The 25,918-nt window shown below is 55.5% G+C and overlaps 1 protein-coding gene across 3 annotated transcripts in view; it reads left to right on the top strand.

The window, feature by feature from the left end:
* RAB11FIP3 (RAB11 family interacting protein 3) overlaps nucleotides 1–25,323 on the top strand; it is a 79,600-nt gene extending 54,277 nt beyond the window's left edge. For 2 of the 3 annotated variants that reach the window (XM_068420209.1, XM_068420207.1), the window contains 11 exons: nucleotides 2,689–2,862; nucleotides 6,619–6,753; nucleotides 10,331–10,366; nucleotides 13,436–13,529; nucleotides 15,179–15,282; nucleotides 17,581–17,721; nucleotides 18,759–18,840; nucleotides 20,449–20,586; nucleotides 21,427–21,582; nucleotides 21,994–22,134; nucleotides 22,770–25,323. In XM_068420209.1, coding sequence (XP_068276310.1) covers nucleotides 2,689–2,862; nucleotides 6,619–6,753; nucleotides 10,331–10,366; nucleotides 13,436–13,529; nucleotides 15,179–15,282; nucleotides 17,581–17,721; nucleotides 18,759–18,840; nucleotides 20,449–20,586; nucleotides 21,427–21,582; nucleotides 21,994–22,134; nucleotides 22,770–22,883 — 1,315 coding nt within the window. In that variant the 3' untranslated portion in view covers nucleotides 22,884–25,323. The remainder of the gene's footprint in view (nucleotides 1–2,688; nucleotides 2,863–6,618; nucleotides 6,754–10,330; nucleotides 10,367–13,435; nucleotides 13,530–15,178; nucleotides 15,283–17,580; nucleotides 17,722–18,758; nucleotides 18,841–20,448; nucleotides 20,587–21,426; nucleotides 21,583–21,993; nucleotides 22,135–22,769) is intronic. The other variant, XM_068420210.1, reaches the window with a different exon arrangement.
* Nucleotides 25,324–25,918: the final 595 nt, after the last annotated feature.

Genomic DNA, 25,918 nt, shown 5'->3' with positions numbered 1-25,918 from the left:
GAAATGTGAGCTAAGATCTTTGTCCCCGTGTCTGAACCACCGCTGGCGAAACTCCTCCTGGGCCCGCCTCATTTCCTAGATTTTTGCAGGAAAAGTTGGTTTTTTTGGGGTCAAACTGGGACGCTGAGAAGGCAGGAGGGGAGGGAATAAGTCTTTAATAGTGACCCAAGAGCATCAGTCTGCGCTGAAACTTCTGGAACCATCATCACTTAAGGTCTGCTAAAGCACAGAATGTTTTCTGGCCAAAAACACACCACGCAGGGCTGCTGCTCTGCTGAGTACTTACAGTTCCCGTTGCTTTTAGAAAGCGCCGGGCTTCCCTCCCACCCCAAAATCTGGGGACGTCAGAGATGCAGCGAGCGGTCAGTGCTCAGCGCCGGGGCTGAAAGGGTGCTGTGGGTTAGGGAAGAAATGAGATTAGCTGCCTGGGCTCTCCTCGCGTCCGGCTCGGTGACAGTTAAATCAGGATAAAAGCGGTTGCTGAGCTCCCCGACCCCTGAGCGGAGGGTGTGCGGAGGGGCCATGGCAGCCTGTGTGCGCTCTCATGCTCTGGGGAACGTGGCGTGCCTCGGATTCACCTTCCTGTAAGTACAAAATACTTTTGCTTGGGAATTTTTATTTTTTTTTTTTTTTTAAGATTAAGTTGTTCTTGAGGCTTCCCTGCTACTGCCAGTGTGGGACTGGAAAGGCTGGGTGCCCTTCGGGTGCTCTGTCCGAGCGCAGTGGTGCCTGTTGCCAGGGGTGTTAAATGTGTGCAAAAAATAGCCCCAAAAAATCAAGGAAAAAGTTCATTTGGCTTAAAGATTTGAGAGGGAAACCTCTGAAAGTCTGTTCCCAAGTTGTTGAGGGCTGGTTTTGGTGCTGTCAAACCCCAGGCAGGACAAGTTTTACACCTCTGGTGCCCAGTGCTCTGCCAGGGGACAGTCAGTAAGTACAATCCAACCAGCGCAGCTCTGGGCAAGCTGGGCCAGGGTCTCACCATCCTCACAGGAAAGAATTTCTTCCTCGTATCTAATCTAAACCTGCCCTCTCTCAGTTTAAAGCTGAAGGACTGAAGCAAAGCTTCAACACTGCTGTTAAAGCTCAACATACCTTAGATGGTTTGGGCTTAAGTGGTTATTTAGGCTGTATGTAGTAAAGATTAGTTGGACTCTGCATCTCAAACCTGCTAGAGCTTCCAGTAGGTGTGTGTGAAATACTCAGAGTATTTATTGCTCGAAGCATCCTTGGCTGAGGGGTTCCAGGTGCCTGATCTGCTTCTGGATGGCGCTTGTCCGACCACAGCCCCACGTTTTCACATTTGGGATTGGGTTTTGCTTGCGAGTTAAATATTCCACCCCCCTGCCTTCTATTCCTGGAGAGGTTTCCGATGCTTTCGGCGACGGTCTGACTCACTGCTGGGGAGGATGGGTTTGTGATGGGTCCTGCTGCGGGAGTAACGGCGCTTCTCAAGTGCTTGAGGAGGATGTGTGGATGCCCACGGGCTGGGATGGACTTGTCTGTGGTTAGAGATCTGCTGCTGTTTGGGCTGGAGGGCTGACATGGTTTTTATTAACAGGATAAGGGTAAATCCTTCAGATGGTGCAGGGTTTTGTCATAAATGGCTTATCTGTAACCTTTTTTTTTTTCTTTCTGGTTTAGTACAGCAATCTAGTCATACCCCCATTTTCCCTCTCCTGGTAAGTGGGTGAAAATGGGGGCACAGCCTGAAATACCAGGTTTTGTAATAATGCCAGCTTTTTTCTTCGGTTTAGCATTGAATTTTAGAGAGGAGAGTGGTGCTAGTCCCCCCAAACACATACCTGTGGCTCATGGACACGTGGGCTGCTTTCACAGCCTGATTCTTACAAATCCCCACTGCCTTTTCCCCCCAGCTTCACCTTAAAACCTCTGCAGTCCTGGGCAGGAGGGTCCTCGGAGAGCGGGCGCGTGCTGCCGTGGCGGCTGGGCTTCACCCAACGCCGCGTGCTTGAAAAGACACTTAGAAACGATGCCTTCTGTGCTGAGCTGTGTCCCCTCCGAAGCAAGGGACGTCCCAGGGCCTGTGCTGGGTGTGTGCAGGGTTTAGGCTGAGGTTTAACACCCTCCAGCCTTCTGGATCATGTGTTAAAAACACCCGGGACGGCGTTCCCCGCTCCGAGAGCGTCGGGAGCGTGTACAGCAGGTTCCCAGCAGGGGCAGGGAAAGGGCTCCTTTGTCTTGCCAGAGGGTTTGTCGCTGCCTGTAAAACACCAGGATTTGTGTCATGGGGGGGTTGTTTACAGCGTTAAACCCCAGTGCTGGGCTCTTGATAGGATTATACAGCAATAAGCGAGCGTGAGCCTGGCACATGTAACTCAAAACATGTCTAGGGTGTGTTTGGGGCACGCTGAGCTCTTTCTCTGCTGTGCTTTTGGTCGTGCCCGTGCTGTGCGAGGGCTTGCCACCAGCCCTGGGCGCTGTCCTGCAGGTCTGACTGCCCCCAGATCCTGTGTTGCACTGAAAAAACATTAGTTTGTTGTGAAAAAAACCTGCTGCAAACTTGCCGGTGGTGCCTAGGCTGCGCCTTCGGTGTTCAAGGCACAGGGTGAATTGCACTCTAGGGTCTGCCGAAATGGGGGACGTGCCTTGGGAAGTGGAAGGATTGGGTGCAACTGGAAAGGCTGATGCGGTCGCCACCCTCTAACGTCTTCCCCTCTGCTCCCCCAGATCCCACCCGCACGACCTGCCCCTGGGCTCGGACCTCAGCCACTCCATCGTCACCGTCATCAGCGGAGAGGAGCATTTTGAGGATTACGGAGAAGGGAACGAAGCAGATTTGTTCTCAGACAGCTTGTGTAATGGGGAAAGCAGCTTTACGAGCTCCTCGTTCCTCTCTCCCAGGTAATGCTTGGCGCAGCGCTGGCCGTGTTTAACCGCTGTCGCTCGCTTGGTGTGTTCGCCTGGGCTCTGTGCGGGCGGGAGGTGTTTGCTTGGGGTTTGCGCAGCAGGCGGCCTGCAAGAGGGGGGTCCTGGCAAGTCTGGATACAAGGGGATAATCGGCTCAGAAGTGGAAGAGGAGCTGCCTCCCTCAGCCTTTCCTTTGCCTGAGCAGTGCCCACCCTCCCATCCAGAGGCACTAACGCCCGGTGGAAGAACACTCTGCGTTCAGGACAGCGGCACGTTCCCACTCCTCTTAGGGCTGTGCATCCTCGCAGAACCTTCCGCTAGAGAAAACCACCTCGCAGCTTTACCCCTCGTCCTGTTGGATGACGTTGGCTTTTTTCTTCCCTCTTGTGCTTGTATTTTTGGCTTCGATATGATGCCTGGTTGGATTTGCTCAAGCTGCGGTAGCCTTCCTTCTCCAGGCAGCCGAAGGGGTGCGTGGAGCAAGCGTGGGCTGTGGTATGTTCCCGTGCTCCTTGCGTTAGGGTCTCAAATGCTGGTTTTCCAGCCCGTGCAGGGTGATCTGAGCAGCTGGTATGACAGTACAAACCCATCAGTACTTACCTTCTCAGGGGAAAAAGTCAAAGCTGGAACGATCAGCCACAGCTCACAGAGTCTCTGCGATGACCCATGACACCGGGGACGTGTTCCTCCCTCAGGCAGTACTTCTCCACACGAGGCAGGGCTGCTCCCTGCCAGCCACACGCTTGCCTTGAAGACCAGACCGTGCTTTTTTCCTTTGGGATGATACATCTTTGTGACTTTCTGCAGCAGTATAAACCTGGCATAACTTTTTTTTTTTTTGCCATCTGCCTGTTTTCTACCAGCTTCACAAAGCCCTTTGCGGAGTTTGGGCAATTCTGGGGGCACAGGTGAGCCTCCAACCTAGTCCAGAAGGCGCCTGGCAAGAAAATACTCGGCTAAAGGAGCTTTGCAATCGGTTAAACTTTTTCTTTACCAGGTTACCTACGCTCCCAGCGTTCAAGTCTCACTCTGTCAGGGCACCGCCTGCCTTGTGCCGCTCTGGCTCTTTGGATCTTATCCACAAGATCATGCTCTGCAGCAGCTTTCCTCTGCCAGGAGGGGCTCGCTGGGCACGTGGCCACGCGACTCGTGGTGGTTATGCTGGGGCTGGCTAGGGAGGCAGGCTGCGGAGAAAGCCAGCAAAACCTCCGGAGTAAAGAATGTGGTTCTGTTGGAAACAGAGGATTTCCTCATGCCTTTCAGGTCTAGCCCTTACCTTGGATTATCGTTGTGTGCGTGAAGGCCCTTAGCTGATCGTTCTCTCAGATTGTGCTGGTTTTCTGGACAAAGCCCTGCCTTCCAAGTGTGTTTAAACGTGGTGAAACGTTGAAGAACTACAAGATATCACTGGTTCAGACTGAACTTTTTTTTTTTGGCTGTGGTTTGAATGTGAGGAACGCTATCGCTTGTGAATGGTCGCATCGCCACGCACCCTTTCCATGTTACAAGAGTCTCTAAATGGGAATAACGTTGACAGATTTTCCTGCCACAGCTCCAGATCCTCACCAGAGGACTAATGCAAGAACCAAGAGCCTTCAGGGAACGCTACGGGGTATTGCATTTTCCTGCTTAGTCCTTACGTGTGTGTTTGCCATCCCTCCTCTTGGGTTGCCACCCCTTCCCTGGCACGTCCATCCGGTAAGAGAAGTCTCTCTGCAACGCTTGGTGGGAAACGAATAGCAACAGAAAGGAAAAGCTCCTTGTGTGTGCCCCTTCCGACGTGCCATGTCAGTAAGCACCCGTGACCTGTGGAAGACGAGTGTTGCCCCACGAGCCGGAGGGAGGAGGCAGGAAGGCCGCACGTGGCGCCGAGGGTGGCAGCTTGCCACGAGGGGTAGGTGGGGACACCCCGAGGCTCGGTGCACTTGAGCTCTCGCCCACTCAACGGGCGAGCAACCAACGCGGCCGGAGGCCAAGTGTATCTGCACGCACCCCAAGAGCTGCCAGGCTGGCCTGGGGGTTCTCCTCTACGCTGCTGTGCCTGTTCTCATTAATGCTTGTTAGATTCAGAACTGGCTGCTGGTGGATGATGATTATCCTGGGTCCAAACCTGCCCTAGAGGGGAGGGGGAATGTTTTTCAATTTGTTTTTTTTTTCCAGGAATGGGAAGAGATGAGCAATTCGGTGTTTACTGTTGTCCAGTTGCGTATTCTAAGGGGGCTTGGAAATACTGTACAGACGGCACGAACTCAGAGGCCTGACCCTGGGGGTGCCTGGGCTGCTGCCACCAAAAAACATCAGTGAGGGGTTCTGCAAAGGGGCTGAGCCAGGGGACCCCTCCTGGGGTGTCCCAGGCACCCAGCTCAGCATCTCCCGGGCCAGGACTTGCCAGTGTGGATCCGTATCACGGGGTTGACCAGCCCTTTCAGATGCCTTTTGGTTTTAAGCTTGCTTGTGTTTGCTCACACCTTTACCTGTCTTTCTTATTGAACTGCTTTGTTTTTTCACTATTAACCTTTCTTTGATTAAAGTCTGTGGCTTCCAGAAGCGTGTTTTCCTGCAGGAAGGATTAGCGGGGTATATTTGGCCCCAAAGTAATGCAAACTCTTTCCTGTTCAGAATCCCTTGGCCAAACTCTGTCCTGCCCAAGTCATGTCAGGTGAGGGAAATGGCTCCCTGGTTTGCCAAGCATCAGCGAGTGCCTCGGCACCTTGTTTTCCACATCAGCAGCCAAAAATGAAATGCTGATCAGACCCATTAGCTCCCCAGGCTGTTGAAAGTCCTGTAGACCCCCATGTCCCTTGGCCAACTGATGTTCCCTACAACGAGGCAAAGCTGCTGCTTCAGCTTCTGGGTGCTTTGCTTCGTAGGAGACAACAGTTGAACCACAACCACCTTTTTGAGCTTAGCTTAAAAGGGGAGCTCTTTGCAATGAAAACCCGACTCCGTGCATCACTAACAGAGGGTCTGCAGCAGCCCTGATGCTCTATTTTTAAAGCATCCCGTTGGAAAACGGGGCGACCGACCAAAGGCTTTGGCTCTCACTCGCCGTGCCCAGTCCAGCGGTTCCAAACCAGGACCATTGCTAGAGCCTCCTGAGACAGGTTGCTTGGAAAATCGTGTGGGAAAATAACCTTTGTAGTCATGTAGGTGCATGGAAAGGATGCACCTTGCCATTCCTGGGCTCTTGGGGGGTCCTCCAGGGAGCCGGCTGGCACAGGGGTTTGGAAACATAAGCCAAGCTCAGCTGCTGTAAGTCTCTGGGAGCTGGGTGGTGGAAGTCCTGCTAATTTAGAGCAAGTCCATATTGACTGTGATTTGGCTTCTAAAATCGAGGGGGGAGGTCATAGAATCATCGAACAGTTTGGGTTGGAAGGGACCTTAAAGCTCGTCCCGTTCCACCCCCCTGCCACGGGCAGGGACACCTTCCACCAGACCAGGTTGCTCCAAGCCCCATCCAACCTGGCCTTGAACACTGCCAGGGAGGGGGCAGCCACAGCTTCTCTGGGCAACCTGGGCCAGGCTCTCACCACCCTCACAGCAAAGAATTTCTTCCCAATATCTCATCTAAATCTCCCCTCTTTCAGTTTAAAACCATGACCCAATCTGCCCTGAAGTTTTTAGTTGCAAGTCTTGTATCTCCCACCGAAATCCCCCCTGCCCCGATGTACGCTCAGCTTGTGGAAGCCACGGACGAGAATCAGCCCCGTCTGTTCTGTCCTGTTGAAATGACCCTTGTGATTTCTCTAGCACCAATCCGCTCGCTGCGAAACTGCACAGCATTATCGCAGATGAAGCATTTGAGTTTTACTGTAGCCAGTGCCACAAACAAATCAACCGCCTCGAGGATCTTTCTGCTCGCCTGAATGATCTTGAAATGAATAGGTAATGGGGCTTGTGTGTGGCTGTGTCAGTGGTGGGAGTGATGTGCTGGAAGGGAAGGCTCTCCTTGTCTCACACAGCTTTCATAGAATCACAGACTGGTTTGGGTTGGAAGGGACCTTAAAGCTCATCTCATTCCACCCCCCTGCCACGGGCAGGGACACCTTCCACCAGACCAGGTTGCTCCAAGCCCCATCCAACCTGGCCTTGAACAGGTCTTTCCTTTGCTGCTGCATTGCTTGATTCCTGGTTGCGAAAGGGGATGAATTTCACCAAACGAGGTGAAGCCTCTTCAGGTGGTAAAGGCTGTAACAACATTATGGAGGGTGAGCAGGGGTTTCCTCTAATCTGAGCCACAGAGGCTGGCAGACGATGAGAGTCTTCCCTTCCGCTCCGGGCAGCCTCTTTGCATGTCCTGCTGAGCGGCGGGTGCTTCTCCACTCTCCCAGTAATGCGGTCCTTGCATCGGGACTCGAAGCCATGAGCTGATCGTGTACAGTATTTCTGTCACCAGGAAAAGACCGCCGGGTCTTCTGGCCGGTAACACCCAGCGTGGAGACACGCCTGGGTTGTTGGTTCAACCTGGAAGGGCAGATACAGCCCGTCCTCCCGCTGCAGCAGGAACTTGAAAACATCAGCTCGCTCTCTGTGGCTTGGGACCTCTCCTGTAGACGCTCTCACTTTCATAGAATCACAGACTGGTTTGGGTTGGAAGGGACCTTAAAGATCATCTTGTTCCAACCCCCTGCCATGGGCAGGGACACCTTCCACCAGACCAGGTTACTCCAAGCCCCATCCAACCTGGCCTTGAACACTGCCAGGGAGGGGGCAGCCACAGCTGCTCTGGGCAACCTGGGCCAGGGTCTCACCACCCTCACAGCAAAGAATTTCTTCCTCAGATCTCATCTCAATCTCCCCTCTTTCAGTTTAAAACCGTTCCCCCTCGTCCTGTCACTCCATGCCCTGTAAAAAGTCCCTCTCCAGCTTTCCTGTAGCCCCTTCAGGCACTGGAAGGTGCTAGAAGGTCTCCCTGGAGCCTTCTCTTCTCCAGGCTGAACAGCCCCAGCTCTCTCAGCCTGTCTCCATAGCAGAGGGGCTCCAGCCCTCTGAGCATCTTCGTGGCCTCCTCTGGACTCGCTCCACCAGCTCCGTGTCCTTCTTGTGTTGGTGCCCCCAGAGCTGGACGCAGCACTGCAGGGGGGGTCTCAGGAGAGCGGAGCAGAGGGGCAGAATCCCCTCCCTCGCCCTGCTGGCCACGCTGCTGGGGATGCAGCCCAGGACACGGTTGGCTTCCTGGGCTGCCAGCGCATGTTGCCGGCTCATGGTGAGCTTCTCGTCACCCATCAGCTATGAGAAGACAACTGGGAAACAAACAGGAGCTTGACCTTAAACTTTTTAATGGAAAAAGTACTTGTCTCCCTTTCTTTTTCTCGGGTAAATAGTTGCTTTTGCTGTTGGAGGCCTTGAGGGTCAGTGGTGGGTCTCAAGTTATGCAGTTATTGAGGAGAACGCTGGGCTTCCCTGGCTGCACCAGTAGCCCCACTCCATTTCAGACTTTCTCCACCAAACTTACCCACAACGCTGAGATAACACCTCCGAGCCTTCTGCCGTGGATGGGGTTTCCAGAGGAGGCTTCCCCATCCTGTGGCATCGCGGTAGGAGTCCCATAGGTTTTGATTGAACGTGTGCCTTGGGGGCTCGGGGTGAGTAGATACGGTTCCTCCATCTGTGGTCGGGGTTTCCCGTGTGTAAATTTGCTGGAAATTTGTTCCAAGTGCTCCAACCCGCTGGAAAGGGCAGCCCCCACCCTTGCTGCGGTGAAGACACAAGAGGTGTCCCCGTGCACCACGCAGGACATGGCACGACCTGTTGTTTGCTCCCAGCATCACCAGCAACGTGAAGCCCTTGGTGCAGGAGGACACGTCCTAGACTGCAGGTGAAGAGAGCAGCAGAAACTGGGCCAAAATCTGGGCCGAGCAGCCTCGCACTGTGCCTGGGAGGCGAAGCCTGAAGAGCCCCGCTCCGGAGGATGCCAGCAGCTGGGGTGAAGCCCAAGCCACCTGTAACAGCCTCAACTCCTAAAGGCTGGGGGTGTTTATGCGGCGTTTTACACTTGGGAGCAGGTGGGGAGCCTGGCCCAGGCCCGTGGCACGGGAAGGAATCCGCCGGGAGCTTGGGATGAGCCAGTTTGGTGAAGATACGTTTTGTTTTAGTGCCCTTAGCAGCAGTGGTGTGTCCCATCCCCTCCAGAGACTGCTTTCCCATAAGGGAAAAATATTTGTTCTCCCTCAGGTGCTGGGGCCATCCGTGACGCGTTACACGAGGGCCTGACCTCCTCCCCTCGGGTGGGCGCCGAGCGGCCTTGAAGCCCGGCCAGCGGCGGCTCTTGCGCTCCTTAGAAACCTGGGGTGTGGGGATGCCCTTCTGACACGAGGGCTGGTCACCCTGACAACAGCCCCTGGACAGTCCTTGGGCTTTGTTTTTTTTTTCAAGAAGAAAATTGTCCTGAGCTATTTTTAATTCCTCCTTCCAAGAACTAATGTAATTGTTGCAGCTCGAGGCAGGAAAGGGCTCCTAGATGATTTTATTTATTATTTTTTCCCCTTTAAACTGAGCTAAGCACCAGGGAATGCGATTGCTGCTTCTCTGCTCGGGCTGGAGCCGTGTTTGCTGTTGTCGCTGAGTGACGATTTGGTATCAGTGATGTGTCCTGGTGGCATCTGTTTGACAACAGCATGTGTTTGGGTGGGAGGTGAGGAGGGAGATCCAAGCCCCGCTAGCGTGCGGCTCCTGGCCCGAAGGAGCATATTAGCAAGGAGATATTTCTGAGAAAGGCTTTTTTTCTCTGCGGGGAGAGCCCCCAGCCCCGTCCCGAGGGGCAGAGCTTGGCTCTTCGTACCGTGGGTCACGCTGAGCTAAACCCTGACTGCTGTGGTATGGTGGCAGCTGGCCGGGGCGCACACGGAGAAGGGGTGTGTGATCCCCGCCGGTTATCTGTGGGAAGGAGAGCCCGGACCCAGCCCCAGCGACTACAACAGGCTTAAAATCCAGAAAGGGACATGACCAACAGCTCCTGAAATCCCTGAGCGACGCGTAGGCAGCGATTCCGCGGTGACCCAGAGCCAAATAACGAGGATAACCTTTGTGAGAAGGTGCGGGAGGGTGGGAGGTGCTCCCTGTCCCCCGGCCCCAGGCAGGGAGCCCCGGGGGAGGGCGGGCTGGGGGGTACAGGGGATGCAGCACGGGCTGAACCCCACCGCCCTCACGGCTATTATTAGCCCTTTCCTTGGGGATCGGCTTTCAGGCCAGAGCTCGGCCGGCGAGAGGACACCGGTGCCGGAGGCGGTGAGGTTTTCTGTGACGTTATTCCATTCGGTTCGTTATCGCCGCGTAATAAATTTAATTTACTAATTTAATTTAATAATTTAATAAAATACACGAGGGGTTTCCTCGGTGCATGCAGCCGGGCGCTCCCCTGCCATCGCAGAGGATGTGCCCCGGAGTGTTCGCGCTTTCCTGTTTCCCCTGCTCTCTGCTGGCAGCTTTCCTAACTCTTTCCTGTGTTTGCTTCGTTTTACAGCCCGAACAGAAGACTCTCAAGCAAGAAGGTGGCAAGGTAAGCTCGTAGCCGTGTTCCTGCTGGGTGAGGGGTGCGTGGGAGGAAGGCTGGCACAATAAGGTTGCGCTGTCGTGCTCGTGGACGTGTCGCGTAGCGCTGGGGACAAACGGGTTTAATTCTGGTCTGGTTTGTTACAGCTGTTTTTCTGAAATGGGGGTTTCTCCCTCGTGCGCTCAGTGTCAACCTGACGTTTTTCCAGCACAAAAGTAGGGGTGCTTCCCCCCTCCATCCCACAAGTGCCCGAGCAGGGGGCACGTGAAGCAGGGAAGGAGTCTCCAGAAGGGCACGTCCCTCTGGGCTGTCTCCTCCCTGGTGGCACTGTGGCGGGTCTCTAGAAGACCAGACCAGTCAGTGCACCCACTCAGAGAGGTTTTTTGAGCACTGCCAAAAAAAAGCCAGCTACCTGTCTTGGTTTCATGGGATAAAATTTATAGAATCAAGCTTCTGTTAGATTTTTGTTTCAGTTTGTGGCTAGCCATGGTGATCAGGGCCATCAGCAGCTAAATCCAGGGCAGCTGCCCCAGGCTGGCCCACAGGTGTGTTCTGTAGCATTAACATCAGGTTCACTATAAATGGGAAAGCTGCTGGGGAGGAGCAGAGCTCTTTTGCTCTCCTCTCCTCCCTCTTTCTTATTCCCAGCAGTTGGTATTCCTGGGACCACCTGATGCAACTCTGTAGCTAAGTATAATTTTGTGTTATCATTGATATTGGTTTCTTTATTTTATTAAATCTCTTCAACCCACGAGTTTCCCTCCATTTCCTAATTCCCTTCCTCGGTTGGGTGAGAGAAGAACTGTTGTTGTTTAGCCCCAGGTGCGGGCTGAACGAACACACCACCTTAGACAACTCCTGTGGTTCGGTTTTACTTTGCTCAGTGTCATCCTCAGCGCTGGCCTTTGCAGGAGCAGCCCTCCCTGCTGAGCCGGGGGGCTTTGGGGAGTCCCTGGGGTTTAATGTCATGCCCATGCTGTCCTGCGGGACCATCTCACGCGATGCCAGTCGCCCTGTCCCTGTGGGCGTTTTGTCCCTGACTGCGCAGAGTTCGCTGTGAATCTCTGGGGCGGAGGGTCAGGCCGCTCTCGATGACACCCAGTGCTCACCTTGCCTTTCCCAACGTCCCCATCCCTCCTGTTCCCCTGTCATCGTGCTTTTAAGGACACCCTGAGGCTTCCCTCAGCTGACCTGCCCGCCCCTGCCCCGCTCCTGCACTTGTTGCTTTTCTCTGGGCTTGCCTCCGAGCGGGGCAGGGATGCTGCAGCGGAGCAGCTCGATGTGGGTGATGCTCGGAGCCCCGTGCCCTGGCACTCGGTCCACTCCCTAGCAGCCTCTCTACGCCTCTTCCTCCCAGCTGAGCTCTCACACTTTTCCCATCTCCATTTTTCCTGCGGTCAGCAAGTCTCCTCTGGCACGATTTCCCCTCCTGGCAAGGAAGCAGGCCCCTGATATTACATTTCCTAGTTCCGGTCATCTTACTTTCTAGATCTTTGTTAAAAACACTGGCAGGAAAGAAGGTCGAAGGGAGCAGCCTGTCGCCAGGTTTCCTGTTTTAGGACTAGTTTTTGTCCCATGTCTGGCAGAGGAAATTTAGGGAGGGTTTGAGTTAAACTTTTGGGAGTGGAGCTGCCCTGTCTTAGGGGGGATTGAGCCCTCCTGGCCCTCCGCATTTTCAAGATGCTTTTCTGAGACTGGGACTTGTGGGCTTGGGTAAATATTGGTGAATTTAAGAGCAGTCGAGTTTAGTTTGTGATAACGAGAGAGATAACAGGGGTTTGCTGTGGAGTAGAGCCAGATCCTTCAGATCAGCTTTGTTGCAGATACTGTAATTAATGATACCAAAACATTTGCTTTTAGGAAATTGATTTTATTTTGGTAAGGGCTCTTCCCTGATTTTTATTATCCGGGTTCTGCTTGTGCCAAGAAATCTCAGCTGCTCAGGCCCTGTTGTGCTTGGCATGATCTAAATGACAAATGTGCCCGAGATTTGAGGATCTAAATATATACTCGGGGTGAGGATGCAAAGTAAGGCTGGCACTCAGCTGTGGTCTCTGCGGTAGATGCCAGTTATGCTTCATGAGTATTTCCATGAGGAATTGTGTAGCAGGGTGAGTTTGAGAGCCCACGTTACAAATTCCTGGGAAAAACTGAGGTTCAAAGGCACCTCCGTGGTTTTCTCATTCGCCTCCTACCCAAAGCAGCGCTGGCTCCGAAGGCAGGTCGGGCTGCTCATCGCCTGAGTCGCGGTGGGACAGCAGAGTGGTTTTCTCCAGGTGGCATCTGCCTGGGGCTCACCGAGCTGGAACACAGCCCTCCCTCCCCGTGGCAATAGCGGTTTCATGTGCCACAAGATGGTGGAGCTGATCTGCAGCGATGACACGAGGGTTAAGTGCGGATCAGCCCCTCCGCGGGGTGTCCTTTGGGTCACCGCGAAGCCGTGGCCACCAATGTCGCAAGGCCTTGGTAATGATTAGCTCGCTCTCGACTGGTGCCAGGAGATGGGCTGGGGTGTTTCACAACAGGTTCAGGGGTTTTTTTCTCCCCTTACACCCGCTGTCCCCCACTTTTTATCAACCTTATCAGTGGCTAGAGCGGAGTACTCTGTCCTTTGCTGGATAATACACAACCTTGGTGCGTTCGTAAAGAAAGAAAGTGAAGAGAACGAGCTCTTATCTCATTCCAAATATCTCTTCCCATTCCAAAGAGCAAGAACAAATGATCATGGGATGAAGTCCCAGCAGCGTGTGGCCACGTCCGCGCTTCCCTGGCAGGCGCGTTCGTTCAGCCGGTACGCGGCCACCCGCTCAGCCCCGTACCCGGGCACACCGAGGGGAACCCGGGGAGCTTGTGGTGGTGAGAAGGACCTGGCCTGTGCCATCCTTTGCTGTAGATCCTGCAGCCCAAGATGGAGCAGTGCTTTTAAATCCCCTTGGAAAAGGAGGTGGCAGCTGAGGAGGGGAGAGAGGGGACGGTATCCTGCGAGACCAGTTGTCACCTGCGGTTGCCCTTTGCTGTGATGTTTGCCCTAATGCTGGTGTTGCTGTGGGCTGGGGTGGTTTGTCTCTGTTATAGGCAGCTGCATCAGACGAGCGCGCTGGCCGTGGGGGTGATGGAGGAGTCGTACCGGGACACGCTGGAGTGTACAGAAGAGGACATCACGGACAAGGTATGAGCAGTGCTGTCTGCGCTGTCCTGGAGCACGCGGCGGCTTGCAATGCTCTGTGAGCCCCAGGCAGGGCTTGGGGTGAAGCTTCTCCCACCACGCAGCTGACACCGGGTAGATCAGCGCGGATGGGACACACGAAACCCTCCGCATCGAGGGGCTGGAGAACGAGAGGGCTCCGAGTCGTGGTGCAGAGGTCCCGTGTTGAGTCAGGAGGTGGCACTGGTGCCTTCCCCCAGTGCTGCCCCGCTCGCATGAGGGTGGCTTCCCTCCAGCTCCCCGGGAGGAGCCAGGAGCTGTGTGCAGGCTGTATTTTCACTTCTCCTTCACGAAATAAGATGTTCTCCAGTTCTGCTTTTCTGAGATGAGCAAAGTCGCCTGGGACAGGACAAGGACTTCCTTTCCTTGGCACGCTCTTGCCGCTGCTGCTCGTGCCATGAGGGTGTAAAGCTGATTTCGTGCTGGTCCTCTTGGGTTTTACTGAGGTGTTATGAGAAAAGGATTATAGGATGAGATGGGAGTGGGGCAGGAGCACAAGAAAGCTTTTGTTCGAGCACCCCTAGCTAAAAATAGCTAAGGGGAAGCAGGAAAGGTAAAGATGTGGGAGTCTGAAAGTTGAATAAAACCCTCACGTTCCTGAAGGCATCTGGCTTGGGAAGCCGTGTCTGTGCTTCTGGGAGAGGCCTTGTGTCTCTGCAGGTTTCTTTTTATAAATACACTTGCGTGTTGCTCGCCCTTCTCCCAGAGTGATGGTTCGGGCTGTGCAGACACGCTCCTCGTTGCCTCTCGTTCCTGATTGTTCTTGTATGGCTATAAATGGGATTTTGGGGACCACAAACTCTGTCTTGGGTGGGAGGTAGAGGGGCACCCCAGGCCCCCTTTGCTCTTCCAAGGTGTGCCCTGTTTAGGGAAAGCAAATGAAAATGTAAATACAGCTGAAATAAGCCCCGTATAGGTACAGGGAGAAAATACTTCTCTCTCATCCTTCCCCACCAGCTAGCATCATTTCCTCCTACGTGGCTTTAGTTACACGTAGCTGCGAACCCAGGATCTTTCGGTCCTGTTTTCGGCAGCGGGTGGTTATCCCCAGCCTCAGGGACGCGGCGAAGCTCTGGTGATCCAGCTTGGGGTCTTGCCCTCTACACCTCCATGTAGGATATCTTCGTGAAGTCTCCGAAGGAAGGAAAGAGTGAAGTGGTTGGCCCTGTACTGGTACATGGGAGATATCCAAAACTTGAGAAACAAAGGCATAAAGGCATGTTTTAAAAGGATGCTTTAAATAAAGGCTCCCTGATCCTGGTGGCAACTATCCATTTTTAAGTATTGAGCCCGGTGCTTTGTTGATAGGACGAGAGGAAACAACCTCAAGTTGTGCCAGGGGAGGTGTAGATTGGAGATCAGGGACAATTTCTTCCCCGAAAGGGTTGTCAAGCGCTGGAACAGGCTGCCCAGGGCAGTGGTGGAGTCCCCATCCCTGGGGGGATTTAAAAGCCGTGTAGATGTGGTGCTGAGGGACATGGGTTAGTGGTGGGCTTGGCAGTGCTGGGTTAATGGTTGGACTCGATGATCTTAGAGGTCCTTTCCAACCCAAACGGTTCTGTGACTCGGGGTTTAAGCGCGGGCGGCTGACCCTCCCCTCTCCCATCACGCAGGTGGTCTTTCTGGAGAAGCGGGTGACGGAGTTGGAGAAGGACACGGCGGCTAACGGCGAGCAGCACAGCCGCCTCAAGCAGGAAAACCTCCAGCTCGTGCACAGGTAAGGGAGCCCGGCGTGTGCCGTGGCCAAAACGTGGCTTCATGACGCCTGCAGTGCCTTTCCTTTTCCCCTGGCGCGGTGCTACCGGGGCGTGTGGGGAGAGGAGGGACGGGACAGAAAATAGCCAGAAAGCTTCACAGCTCTGCCCTTGCCGATCCCATCCTGCTCTGGATCCATCCTGAAGGGTCTCTGCAGAGCCCTGGAGCTCCAGGGGTTGGCTCAGAGGACCACAGGGGGGTTGTTCTTCTTGGAAAGCTTCCCGTTCAGGAAGGATATACGCTTCATCCTCGCTCTGCACGGACTCTTTCTGGCCCTTCTTTCACCTGTTAGGTCTGGGTGGAAGGTACAGCAGGGTCCCTGCTACCCATCTCTACCTTCCTCACAGCCAGCCTCCATCCTGGTGCTTTTGGATCCTGGCTGGGGTGTAGCCCTTGGGATCCCATTTGATGTCATCGCTGTCTTTACTAATCTGGCCGGCTTCTCTCTTCCAGCAGCGTATTTACCCTCGGCAGATAAACCCGGCAGGAGTTTATCTGTAGGGCTGTAAGACTGTGAAGTAACAATCGTGTCAGGGAGCCAAGTGATTCAAACAAAGGTTTCTCTTAAGCCCTGATAAACTTTGCAGCAAGGGAAATGTTTTCACTTCAGCAGCTTGGCCCAGAAGTGTCAGTCGGCTTTTAATCAAGTGAAGCCCCGAGTGTACTCGTTGCTGATTGAACAATGGGTTCATCTGGTAAAAACCTTCCCCGCCTGCCCGTGCAAAGCCATTGCATAAACTCCAGCACACCAGGCTCCTGGCGAACCTCAGCTCTCGGGCTGCTGCTGGCGTTGGGGGATCTCCTGCAGCACAGGGGCTTGGGCTACCTCTGCCTGCTCCAGAGGGCACGTGGGCATGTGGGCATGTGCCCCTGCCCTGTCTGAGCAAACGTGGGATCATGGAATGGTTTGGGTTGGAAGGGACCTTAAAGCTCATCTAGTTCTAACCCCCTGCCACATGCAGGGACACCTTCCACCAGACCAGGTTGCTCCAAGCCCCATCCAACCTGGCCTTGAACACTGCCAGGGAGGGGGCAGCCACAGCTTCTCTGGGCAACCTGGGCCAGGGTCTCACCACCCTCACAGCAAAGAATTTCTTCCTAAAATCTGATCTAAATATCCCCTCTTTCAGTTTAAAACTGTTCCCCCTTGTCCCATCACTCCATGCCCTTGTAAAAAGTCCCTCTCCAGCTTTCCTGTAGCCCCTTCAGGTACTGGAAGGTGCTAGAAGGTCTCCCCAGAGCCTTCTCTTCTCCAGGCTGAACAGCCCCAGCTCTCTCAGCCTGTCTCCATAGCAGAGGGGCTCCAGCCCTCTGAGCACCTCCGTGGCCTCCTCTGGACTCGCTCCAACAGCTCCGTGTCCTTCTTGTGTTGGTGCCCCCAGAGCTGGACGCAGCACTGCAGGGGGGGTCTCCCGAGAGCGGAGCAGAGGGGCAGAATCCCCTCCCTCGCCCTGCTGGCCACGCTGCTGGGGATGCAGCCCAGGACACGGTTGGCTTTCTGGGCTGCCAGCGCACGTTGCCGGCTCGTGGTGAGCTTCTGGTCACCCATCACCCCCAAGTCCTTCTCCTCAGGGCTGCTCTCAATCCATTCTCCGCCCAGCCTGTGTTTGTGCTTGGCAATCCCAAGTTTACATGATGCAGTTTACACGGCCGCTGCCTGCACCGTCACTGTCTCAGGACCACATGGAAATTGCTGTTATGGTGGCACACAGAGAAAGCTAACCTGCAGATCCTGTATATTTTGGTGGGGGAAAATGGGAGAGTAAAAAGGAGGAGGATTGGGATGAGATTCTGATTCAGTAGCTTGTTCTGGGTGATGGTGTGACCCACAGACTCTTGGTTATAAAATTATTACTGTGCTTTCACCCTCACCTCACCCCCTTGCTGGCCTCGCTCTTAAAGAAAGTTTTCATGCAGCCTGGAGACTTAAAAAACTGGACAGAGACAATACCAGCATGTACCACCTGGCTGATTTTATTTGGCTGTCACGTTGGTCAGCAGTAGCATCCTTGGGGTTTCATGGGACAGTGTTGCGTTCCCACTGCATCTGCTGGAGGCAGTGAAGCCCTCATACCCCTGCTCCTGGAGACGGTGGTGGGTGTGCTTCTCCTGCCAGCTCACTCTGTTTTACAGGCTCCTTCTCCCAGTTCTTCTGTGGGGTGGGAGAAGGGAGGGATCAGACTCTCTTCCCAGCCTTTGGGATGGCAGCGTGCCGGGGGTGAGCCATCAGGAAGGGTTAATCCTCTCCCTCTCTCCGCAGAGCAAATGCTCTCGAGGAACAGCTGAAGGAGCAGGAGCTGAGAGCTGACCAAACGCTGCTGGAGGAGATCAAGAAGCAGAGAGAACTGCTGAGCAAAATGGAGAGGGAGAAGAGCATTGAGATCGAGAACCTGCAGGCCAGGTGGGGCTGGGGCAGGGCTGGGGGGTGGCAGGTCTCCTGGACCCGCACCTACACGCTGGAATACGTGTACAGGCTGCTGCTTTGTGACTGCAGCCTGTGGGGAGCCAAAGCGCAGTCGACAGTGAGTTTAACTTGGTTAAAGGTGTCACTAAAGTCATTATAAACCCTGAGTTTTGGCTACTTCTCCTTCCTACCATCATTCCCCAAATGAAACCCCTCCATGAACCCAGTCTCAGCCCTTCATTTGAATTTCCCTGATGCAGTTTACATTTATCTCCCATTCTCCATCCGTGCCCACCGCACGTGGATGAAGAGGTGGTTTGTTAGTTCCTGTTCCCATGAACGACCCATGGAAATACATTTGATGCTCAGGTGTTTTCCACCTGGAAACAGGCACGTGTGTGGGAAGGCAGAGCTGTCGAACAGGCAGTGTCCCGGGCAGGGTGCTTCGTGCTGCCTGTTGGCCTCCAAAGGAAAAAGCCATGTGGGAGAGGTTTCATTTATTTGTCTGGTTTTTTTTTAATGCGGTATTTCTTGCTGCTTTTCCAGAATGTATTTTCCTATTGTTCAACCCTTGCAGTAAATGAAAGATGAAGGCAGTGGGGTTTTATACCAGGCTTGTAGCAGGGCAGTTACCGTGACACACGGGTGTTACTTTACCTGGAGAAAGCAAAGCTGAAGCCCTCGCTGAACCCCTGCCCAGGCGATGTGTCTGCTTTTGGTGCCTGGTGCTGAGGCTTGCCCATGGTCTGATGGAGCCCTTGGCCTAAAGAACAGCGTTGGGCCTGGTTGAGGAGGACATGGCACTGGCCAGCGGAGTCACCACGAGTCCTGTGGCCGCCCCTCTTTTTCCCCTGGGAATAGAAATAGTGGGAGCCTCAGGGTTTGCTTGAAGATAACTCACTGCTGCCTTGCCTTCAGCAGGCCCTGGCTTTGTATTCGTGGGGATGTTTCAACCAAGTCTCCCACACTTGGGACGTCTGGGTGAGTTTTGGGACATTTGGGTGAGTTTCTGACCCATCTCTTTACTGTTGCAGGCTGCAGCAACTGGATGACGAGAACAGCGAGCTGAGATCCTGCGTCCCATGTTTAAAAGCCAACATTGAGAGGCTCGAGGAGGTGAGGACGGTGTGTGTGGGGTGCTCAAATCAGAGCTGGGTTTCTGCCTTCTCGTGTGGCTGGATTTCGCGTTTACACGAAGGGCCTGCGTGAGATCTGTTTAATGTAACGAGCAAATCAGCTTGTTCTGCGCCTTCCAGTCCCTGCAGACCTCACCTCAGAGCTATCCCGTACCGCTCTCCGTGCGGGCTCCCAGGGTTTGCCGTGGAAGCTGGGATTAACAAACCCCCCTAATAAATCTCCCTGTGACAGAGCAGCCTGCGGGACGCCGAGCCGCAGCGGTGGCAGCCCTGTCCTGCCTGCTTTGGAGGGGACTCGTGCCCTCTTCTGGAAGCTTGTCCCCGTCCCTGCGTCCACAGCCCACAGCGGGACAGTCCAGTCCGCTGCAAGGGAGGAGGAAGAGGAGCAGGCATGCTTCATCTCCACCTGGGCAGACACGGCTCTCGCTGGAATTTACATCTTGAGGCTTCAAAGCGCCGTGTTATCTCCCAGATCCTCTCCCCTCTCGCCCTGCTCAGGGTTCAAGGCCATGTAGCTGCTGGCAGGGCCGGGGTGGGAGGCTGGCCGGGGCACCGCAGGCTCCGTGGGCTGGACAAGATCCTCGTTTTCGGGGATAACGTGGGTTACAGCTGGAACATCTGGTGCAAAGGCTGCCTTTTGTTTCTGCTCCAGCTTGTGGCAGACGTAAGATTAAAATTTCAGTGAAATCAAGCCTCTCTGCCCAGCTGAAGGCCCTCAAGCGTTTCGTCCCCTCACAGCCTGGGAGCCTGTGGGAGAGCACTGCGGCTCCATCTCTCCCTGGCAGTGTTCAAGGCCAGGCTGGATGGGGCTTGGAGCAACCTGGTCTGGTGGAAGGTGTCCCTGCCTGTGGCCAGGGGAGTTGGAACTAGATGAGCTTTAAGGTCCTTCCAACCCAAACCAGCCTGGGATTCTATGAATTTTGGGGCTTTCTGAAAGCCAAAACCTTCCTGACGGGCAGAGCCAGGCTGGCAGCTGGGGCCTGGCGTGGGGGTGAGCTGGCCGTAGGCAGAAGGGTGCTGCTGCACAGGGAGGTGGCCTGCGCAGGGCTGTTGTCATCACCAAGTGACAACCTTTATCTGCTGTCTCAAGTGTTCAGTCAGGGCTTTGAGAAGAAGAAGGGGAGAGCTGGGCTGTTCTGTTTCACAGCCTGCAGTTCTGTTTCACAAGGCCGTATTCCTTCGTGGGTCAGTCCTCAGCTAAATTTTCATATCTGAAACCGAGAATGAGCATCCCCACAGTGCCTTAAACGTTTGGATTCCTGGGCTTTTCTGAAATCCAGCCCTAAGGAGCCTCATGATTTAATGTCTCTTGGCCTGTAGCCCATGTCCTGGCCCCAAGCCGTGTCCCACGCTGCCCCGAAAGCCGCCCGAGTGCGGCTGTTTGCCCACGGACATTTATTCTTGAGTCATCTCTCATTACTTCTCTCGTAGCGGCGCTATTTTGGTGCTGCCAAAGCTCTGGGGCTCTGAAGGCCTCAGACAACAAATGAAATGCCAGCTCCCAGTCAGCGAGCAGAGCCTTCCCTGCGGGGCTCGGCGAGGGAAGAGCCCTGGCACCGCGGGACCGTTGCCTTCCGTGTCGTTACAGGAGAAGCAGAAGCTGCTGGATGAGATCGAAGACCTCACTGTGCAGCTCGCAGAGGAGCAGGAGAAAAAGAGGAAGATGGGGGACAAGCTGAGTCAGGAGAGGCACCAGTTTCAGAAGGAGAAGGAGTCGACGCAGGAGGTAAGTAGAGTCGGGGCTGCCTACCACAGCCCTGTCCTGCTTGTCCCCCAAATTAGGGCCGTGCGGGGACGCTGGCCTTGGCAGCCTCTCCAAAAATAGGTGTAACTGGAGCGGTTGGTCCTGCCTGGGCAGAGAAAGGTGGCACAGCAGCTGAGCTATATAGCACACGTTGCTTTTGCCTGCATTAAAATTCAGGTTTGCATCTGCAAACCCAGTGGGGCTGTGCCACCCTGGCCCGTTTCTCTTTGGCATGGGTGCACGGGTGACGATGGCCCGTGGAGCTGGGAGGAGGAGAGGGCTGCGGGGCTGCTTGGGTGAGAGCTGCCAGCTCCTGTGTGCTTGGGGGGGCAGAAACCAGGCTCCCCCCAGCCCCTGCCAGCATCTGTGGTCAGTAATTCCAGCTGGAGGCTCAAGCAGGGCTTGTTGTTGTGGTAGGAAAGGAGCTTTGGGCCTCTGAGTGGAAATTATTGTTGTTTTGGCGATGCTGAGAGCACTCAGGTGAGACAGGGATTCCCGGCGCTGGGGCAGGAGGCCCAAGCAGGTGCCCACGATGCTGGGGGGGGTCTGTCTGCTCTACCCGGAGCCAGCATCTCCAGTGCTCCAACAAAGTCCTTCCAGGGCTGCTCTCACGTAGCTTCCCCTCTCCTGTTTGCTAAAGGTTTTGGGAGAGGAAGGGGAAGCCATGTGCCCCCCCAGAAAGGGGGTGTTAATCCTGCTGCAGCGATCAATGGTGTTGCTCCCAGGTCAGGGACAGCCCATCTGTCACCCCGGCCATGACCAGTGCGAGCTGTCACACTTGCAAGGGGTGGCACTCAGTTGTCCCCTTCCCTTGTGCTGCAGCTCATCGAGGACCTCAGGAAGCAGCTCGAGCACTTGCAACTCTTCAAACTGGAAGCGGAGCAGCGAAGAGGCAGGAGCAGCAGCATGGGGCTGCAGGAGTACAACAGCAGGACGCGGGAGACGGAGCTGGAGCAGGAGATCAAGCAGCTCAAACAGGTACACGAGGCTGGGCAGGGAGGGGGGCGTCGTGGCTGCTCGGCCTGCAAAAGGGGGCACCAATTCCCTGACGCCAAGGGGCGGTCAGCGGGGGCCGGGGGGTTCTCACCCGAGGAGCCGACCGTGGATCTGGCAGTCCACTGTCCTGGGACAGGAGAGGTTGGCTCCTTCCTCTGAAGGATGGCGTGGGCACTCAGGAGCCTCTCCACTGTGTCCCCTGCTTCTCCCCAGCACATCCCATGTTTTCAGAGGTTCTCCAGGCTCTGCCAAGACCGAGTCAGGAGACCACGTGCTGTTCCCAGCGCTGTGTGAGCTGCTGGTTAGGACGAAACACCCTGCCTTCCCCAGCCGGATCTGCTCTGGGGACACCACGTGCTTCAGCAGCGTCTGGTGTTTGTCTGTTGTGAACAGGATAACAGGAACCTGAAGGAGCAGAACGATGAACTCAATGGACAGATCATTAACTTGAGCATCCAGGGAGCCAAGAACCTCTTCTCAGCCTCCTTCTCTGAATCCCTGGCAGCGGAGATCAGCTCGGTCTCCAGAGACGAGGTACGTGCCACGGGGTACTGCTCACCTCAAACCGCATCTGCCCGGGGTGGCTGGTGCATCTCTCAGCTGATGGGACCCTGCCTGTGGTTGAAGAGCTTGCAGGACTCACCCTGCCTGCCAGGGGAATAGGGGAAGCTCGGCTTTGCCTGCCCTGTGACTGCCTTCCCCTTCCTGGGACACACCAGCCACCAGCAGGGTGGGTCACTCTGTAGCCATGTTAAAACCCCAGGGAGCTGGGACATCTGCCCTGGAGGTCTTGGCTTCTCTGGCACGTCTTCTCTGGGGCTGTACTCCAGCTACTGGTGTGCCAGCCCCCGTAAGCATCAGAATTAAATCTTTCAGACCCCCAGAAGTGGGGAAGCACACCTGGATGTTTCGAGGGCCAGAGGGAGATGCGATGCTCCCTGCTTTCTCCAGGGTCCCACCTGGCTGCGAACTTGCAGAAGGACAGGAGTGAGCAGAGCCAGCAGCTGAGGGTATTTCCCCTGACCGTTTATATGCGGCCAGGAACATCCCAGGCCAGAGTGAAGAAGGGAGGGAACCTCCCTGGGTGCCCAGAGCCCCGAGAAGCCCCTCGTCTGTCCCTGGGCAGCGGCAGGCGGTGAGCGCTCACTCCCTTTCTCCTTCCCTTGCAGCTCATGGAAGCGATTCAGAAGCAAGAGGAGATCAACTTCCGCCTGCAGGATTACATCGACAGGATCATCGTGGCCATCATGGAGACGAACCCCTCCATCCTGGAGGTTAAGTAAGGGCGGCCGAGAGCTGCCGGCTTCGTGCTCGTCCCTGGGTGTGGATTTGGTGCTCTGAGAGGATGAAGAGGGTCTCGAAACGTCTTTGCTCTTGATGAAGGCCCAAGGAAGCATCGCGTCAGGTCGGTGGGTGAATTTAGCCAGCGGCCCAGGGAAAAGGCTTTGTTGTCTGACTCCGTTATTTCGAAACCCTTCTGGTTTTGAGGGGTGAAAGGGAACCGGGAGAAGAAGCGCAGGCAACGGACAGCTGGAGGAAGCGACCCGTGAAGCTGGGAACTGTCCCCACAGCGGCGTCAGAGCCCTGGGGTGCGGGCAGGAGCTCGCCAGCGCGAGGGCTGCGAGGAGAGGGCTCCTCTCCACCATTGGGACGGAGGAAGCAGCGGCACTGACCGTCTCCCTTGCTGCCCTGTCCAGCCCAAGGATCTGCTTTGCCAAAGTGTCCCTGACACACTCACTCACTGGGGCAGACCTGGGAAAGAGGGAAACGTGTCCTGGACTTGGAAGAGGGTTTGGTTTTCTTTTTTTTTCCTTTTTTTTTTTTTTAATTAACTTAATGCAAATGTCCTCATCCAGCTGGCACAGGTGAGCCTTGCCCTGCCGCTCCTGCTTGGGAAGGGGTTGCGTGCAGAGAGCTGCTGGCTCCTCTCTCGCTCGCCGGTGGCAGAAAGAGGCAGAGGAGCGGCCGTTTTTGGGACAGGACGTAAGCGCACTTTGTCACCTGCCTCCTTATTTATTGTTGCTGTCAGTGGCTCACAACCGTCGGCACACCACAACGTCGGCACGCCTTGGCGATCGCGGCTCCGCTGCCCTCCTCCCCGCCTGCCACGGGCTCTGTGGGCGGCTGCTGAGCCGGGCTGGCTCTGCGAGGAGGAGATGTCCCCTCGGCCCCGGCTGCAGCCACATGGGTGCTGTCTGTCTGTCCAGCCTGCAGGGACCGGGGGGAAAGGCTGGGACTCTTCGACTTGCACTGAGGCTGGTCCTGGCCACCTCTCCCCATCCCGGCTCGCCTGGCGTGGGGGCACGCAGGGGAGAGGGCTGAGCTCTCCCCGTTGCCTCCCGCGGTCCCTGGCCTGGGGACGGTGGCCTGTGCCATCCCCACCCGGAGCAGGGCTCTGCTGGTGATAGCTGCAGCCCTGGAGGGAGGGCCCCGCTCCGGCTGCCTTTCCCCGCTGTTCCCCTGCGCTGCGGCAGGCGCTGGAGCCGCCGCGCTCATTCCTCAGCTCCTGGCATCAGGAAATCTCTGTGCCATCGGGGAGGGGAGACCAGAGCCCAGGACAGCAGCTCCCCGCGAAACAAAAGCCATGTTTACAGCAGACAGCTTTGGGCTCCGCGGCGCGAGCGGCCGTGGCGTGGCGTGACCCACCGGGAGGAGGCAGCCAGCGGGTGCCCAAGGATTCGGCTTCATTCAGTCTATCGGGCCCCAAAAAGAGTGGCCTGAAAGCAGAAGCCCCTTGGCCGCCGCTTTAGGGGTGCCTGCTCCTCCCCAAAACCCTCCCGCGCGCCCGGCACGTCCCTCTACCCGCGCCGCGGCGGTGGCGGAGCAGCCAGCTCGCCCCTTGGCCCCGGAGGGTGCCGCTGGCGGGGAGAGGTGGCAGCTGCCGCAGCCTTAGTCCCTGCTGGGGGGTCCCCGGTGACTCGGGGTCCCTGGTGGCTCGCGGGTCCCCTGCGCTGCCAGCCCCCGGGGGGGCATCGGCCGAGATCCAGCGCTGGCTGAGCCGCTGCCGCCGTGACCCTCCCTCTTCCCCCCTTCTTTAAACACGTCGCCTCTGGGTGCTCGGCCCCCCCGTGGCCTTGGGTGGGGGGCGAGCCCCAAAACCCTTGGGCGAGGAGGGGGCAGCCAGCCAGCCCTCCCCACCATCCACTCCCCTCCCTGCCCCGAGCCCGCGGGAAGAAGCCACGTAATGTACATTTTTCCACAGAGAAGTTTTGGGTGTAAATCAGTGTATACATGGAGAGGGAAAATTTTTCTATCTTGTAGAGTAGGTATTTTTATAGAATGAAGGTTGATCATTTTTTTAATACTTTAAAGAAGAGAGAAATGTATCTGTGTATACACAAAAGCATATATATATATATATGTATAAATATATAAATATCGGAGATCTGCCTTTCTCGACTTGGGATCACGGATCCCCAGTTCAAACAATCGTCTTTTTTTGTTGTTTTTTTTTTTCCCTGTCGCTCACAAAGAGGTACTGTAACTGTAAATAAGCACCGGGAAAAAAAAATTTTAAGCAAACAAAGCACTGACTTGCACATTCACCATGCTTTAAAGTCCCGAGGGAGGAGAAAAAACAACCCCGAAAAACTGTATTTCCCAAAAATGTTCCTCTTTTCCCCACCGGTATGTGAAGGAAGCCCCCCAAAAAAGAGGCAAAAACAGTATTGTCTTAAATAATGTATCGATTCTTGTCAGATTAAAAGCTGTTACTATTCCTGCCCCGAGACTTTCTCTCTGCTCGGAGCATCCCGCAGGGCTGGGTGGGAGCGGGGATGCCCCTGCCCCGAGGAGCGCCCTGGTTTGGGGGGCTGAGGACAAGGAGGGGTGTCCAGCCTGGCTCTGGGGGGGCTGAGAGGGAAGGGAGCCAAACCCTCCGCCCCGGCCAAGCTTTCCAGGTGGGTGGGGGACCTTTGGAGTGGCCTTGTCCCCCCACCCCCACAGCGTGTCCCCCTTCTCTGGAGGAGGCTGATACGGGGCCAGGCTGCGGCTCAGCACCGGCAGGGACGTGCGTGGGGTCTGCTCCAGGTGAGGACACGGAGGTTTTCCCCTTTTCTATCTGTGCTGAACCCCTCGGAGCACTCTCAGCCACTCCAAAAATCCCTTAGACGCTCTGAACCACCCTCCTGAGCTGTTCCACACCCCTCTGAGCTTCCCTCCACCTCCTCCCTGCCCCTGTAAGCTGCCCCAAAGGGCTCCAACGTGCCAAATACCCTCTGAGCTCCCGGAGTTGCCTCTGGATGACGCCAGGCTGTCGCTCTGAACTCCTCCGAGCAGCCCTGGAGCACCCAGAGCTCCTGCAAAGAGCTCCGAGTGC

Source organism: Nyctibius grandis, chromosome 30 (genome assembly GCF_013368605.1).
Source record: "Nyctibius grandis isolate bNycGra1 chromosome 30, bNycGra1.pri, whole genome shotgun sequence".
Lineage (NCBI taxonomy): Eukaryota > Metazoa > Chordata > Aves > Nyctibiiformes > Nyctibiidae > Nyctibius > Nyctibius grandis.
This window is presented reverse-complemented; position numbering and strand designations above follow the sequence as displayed.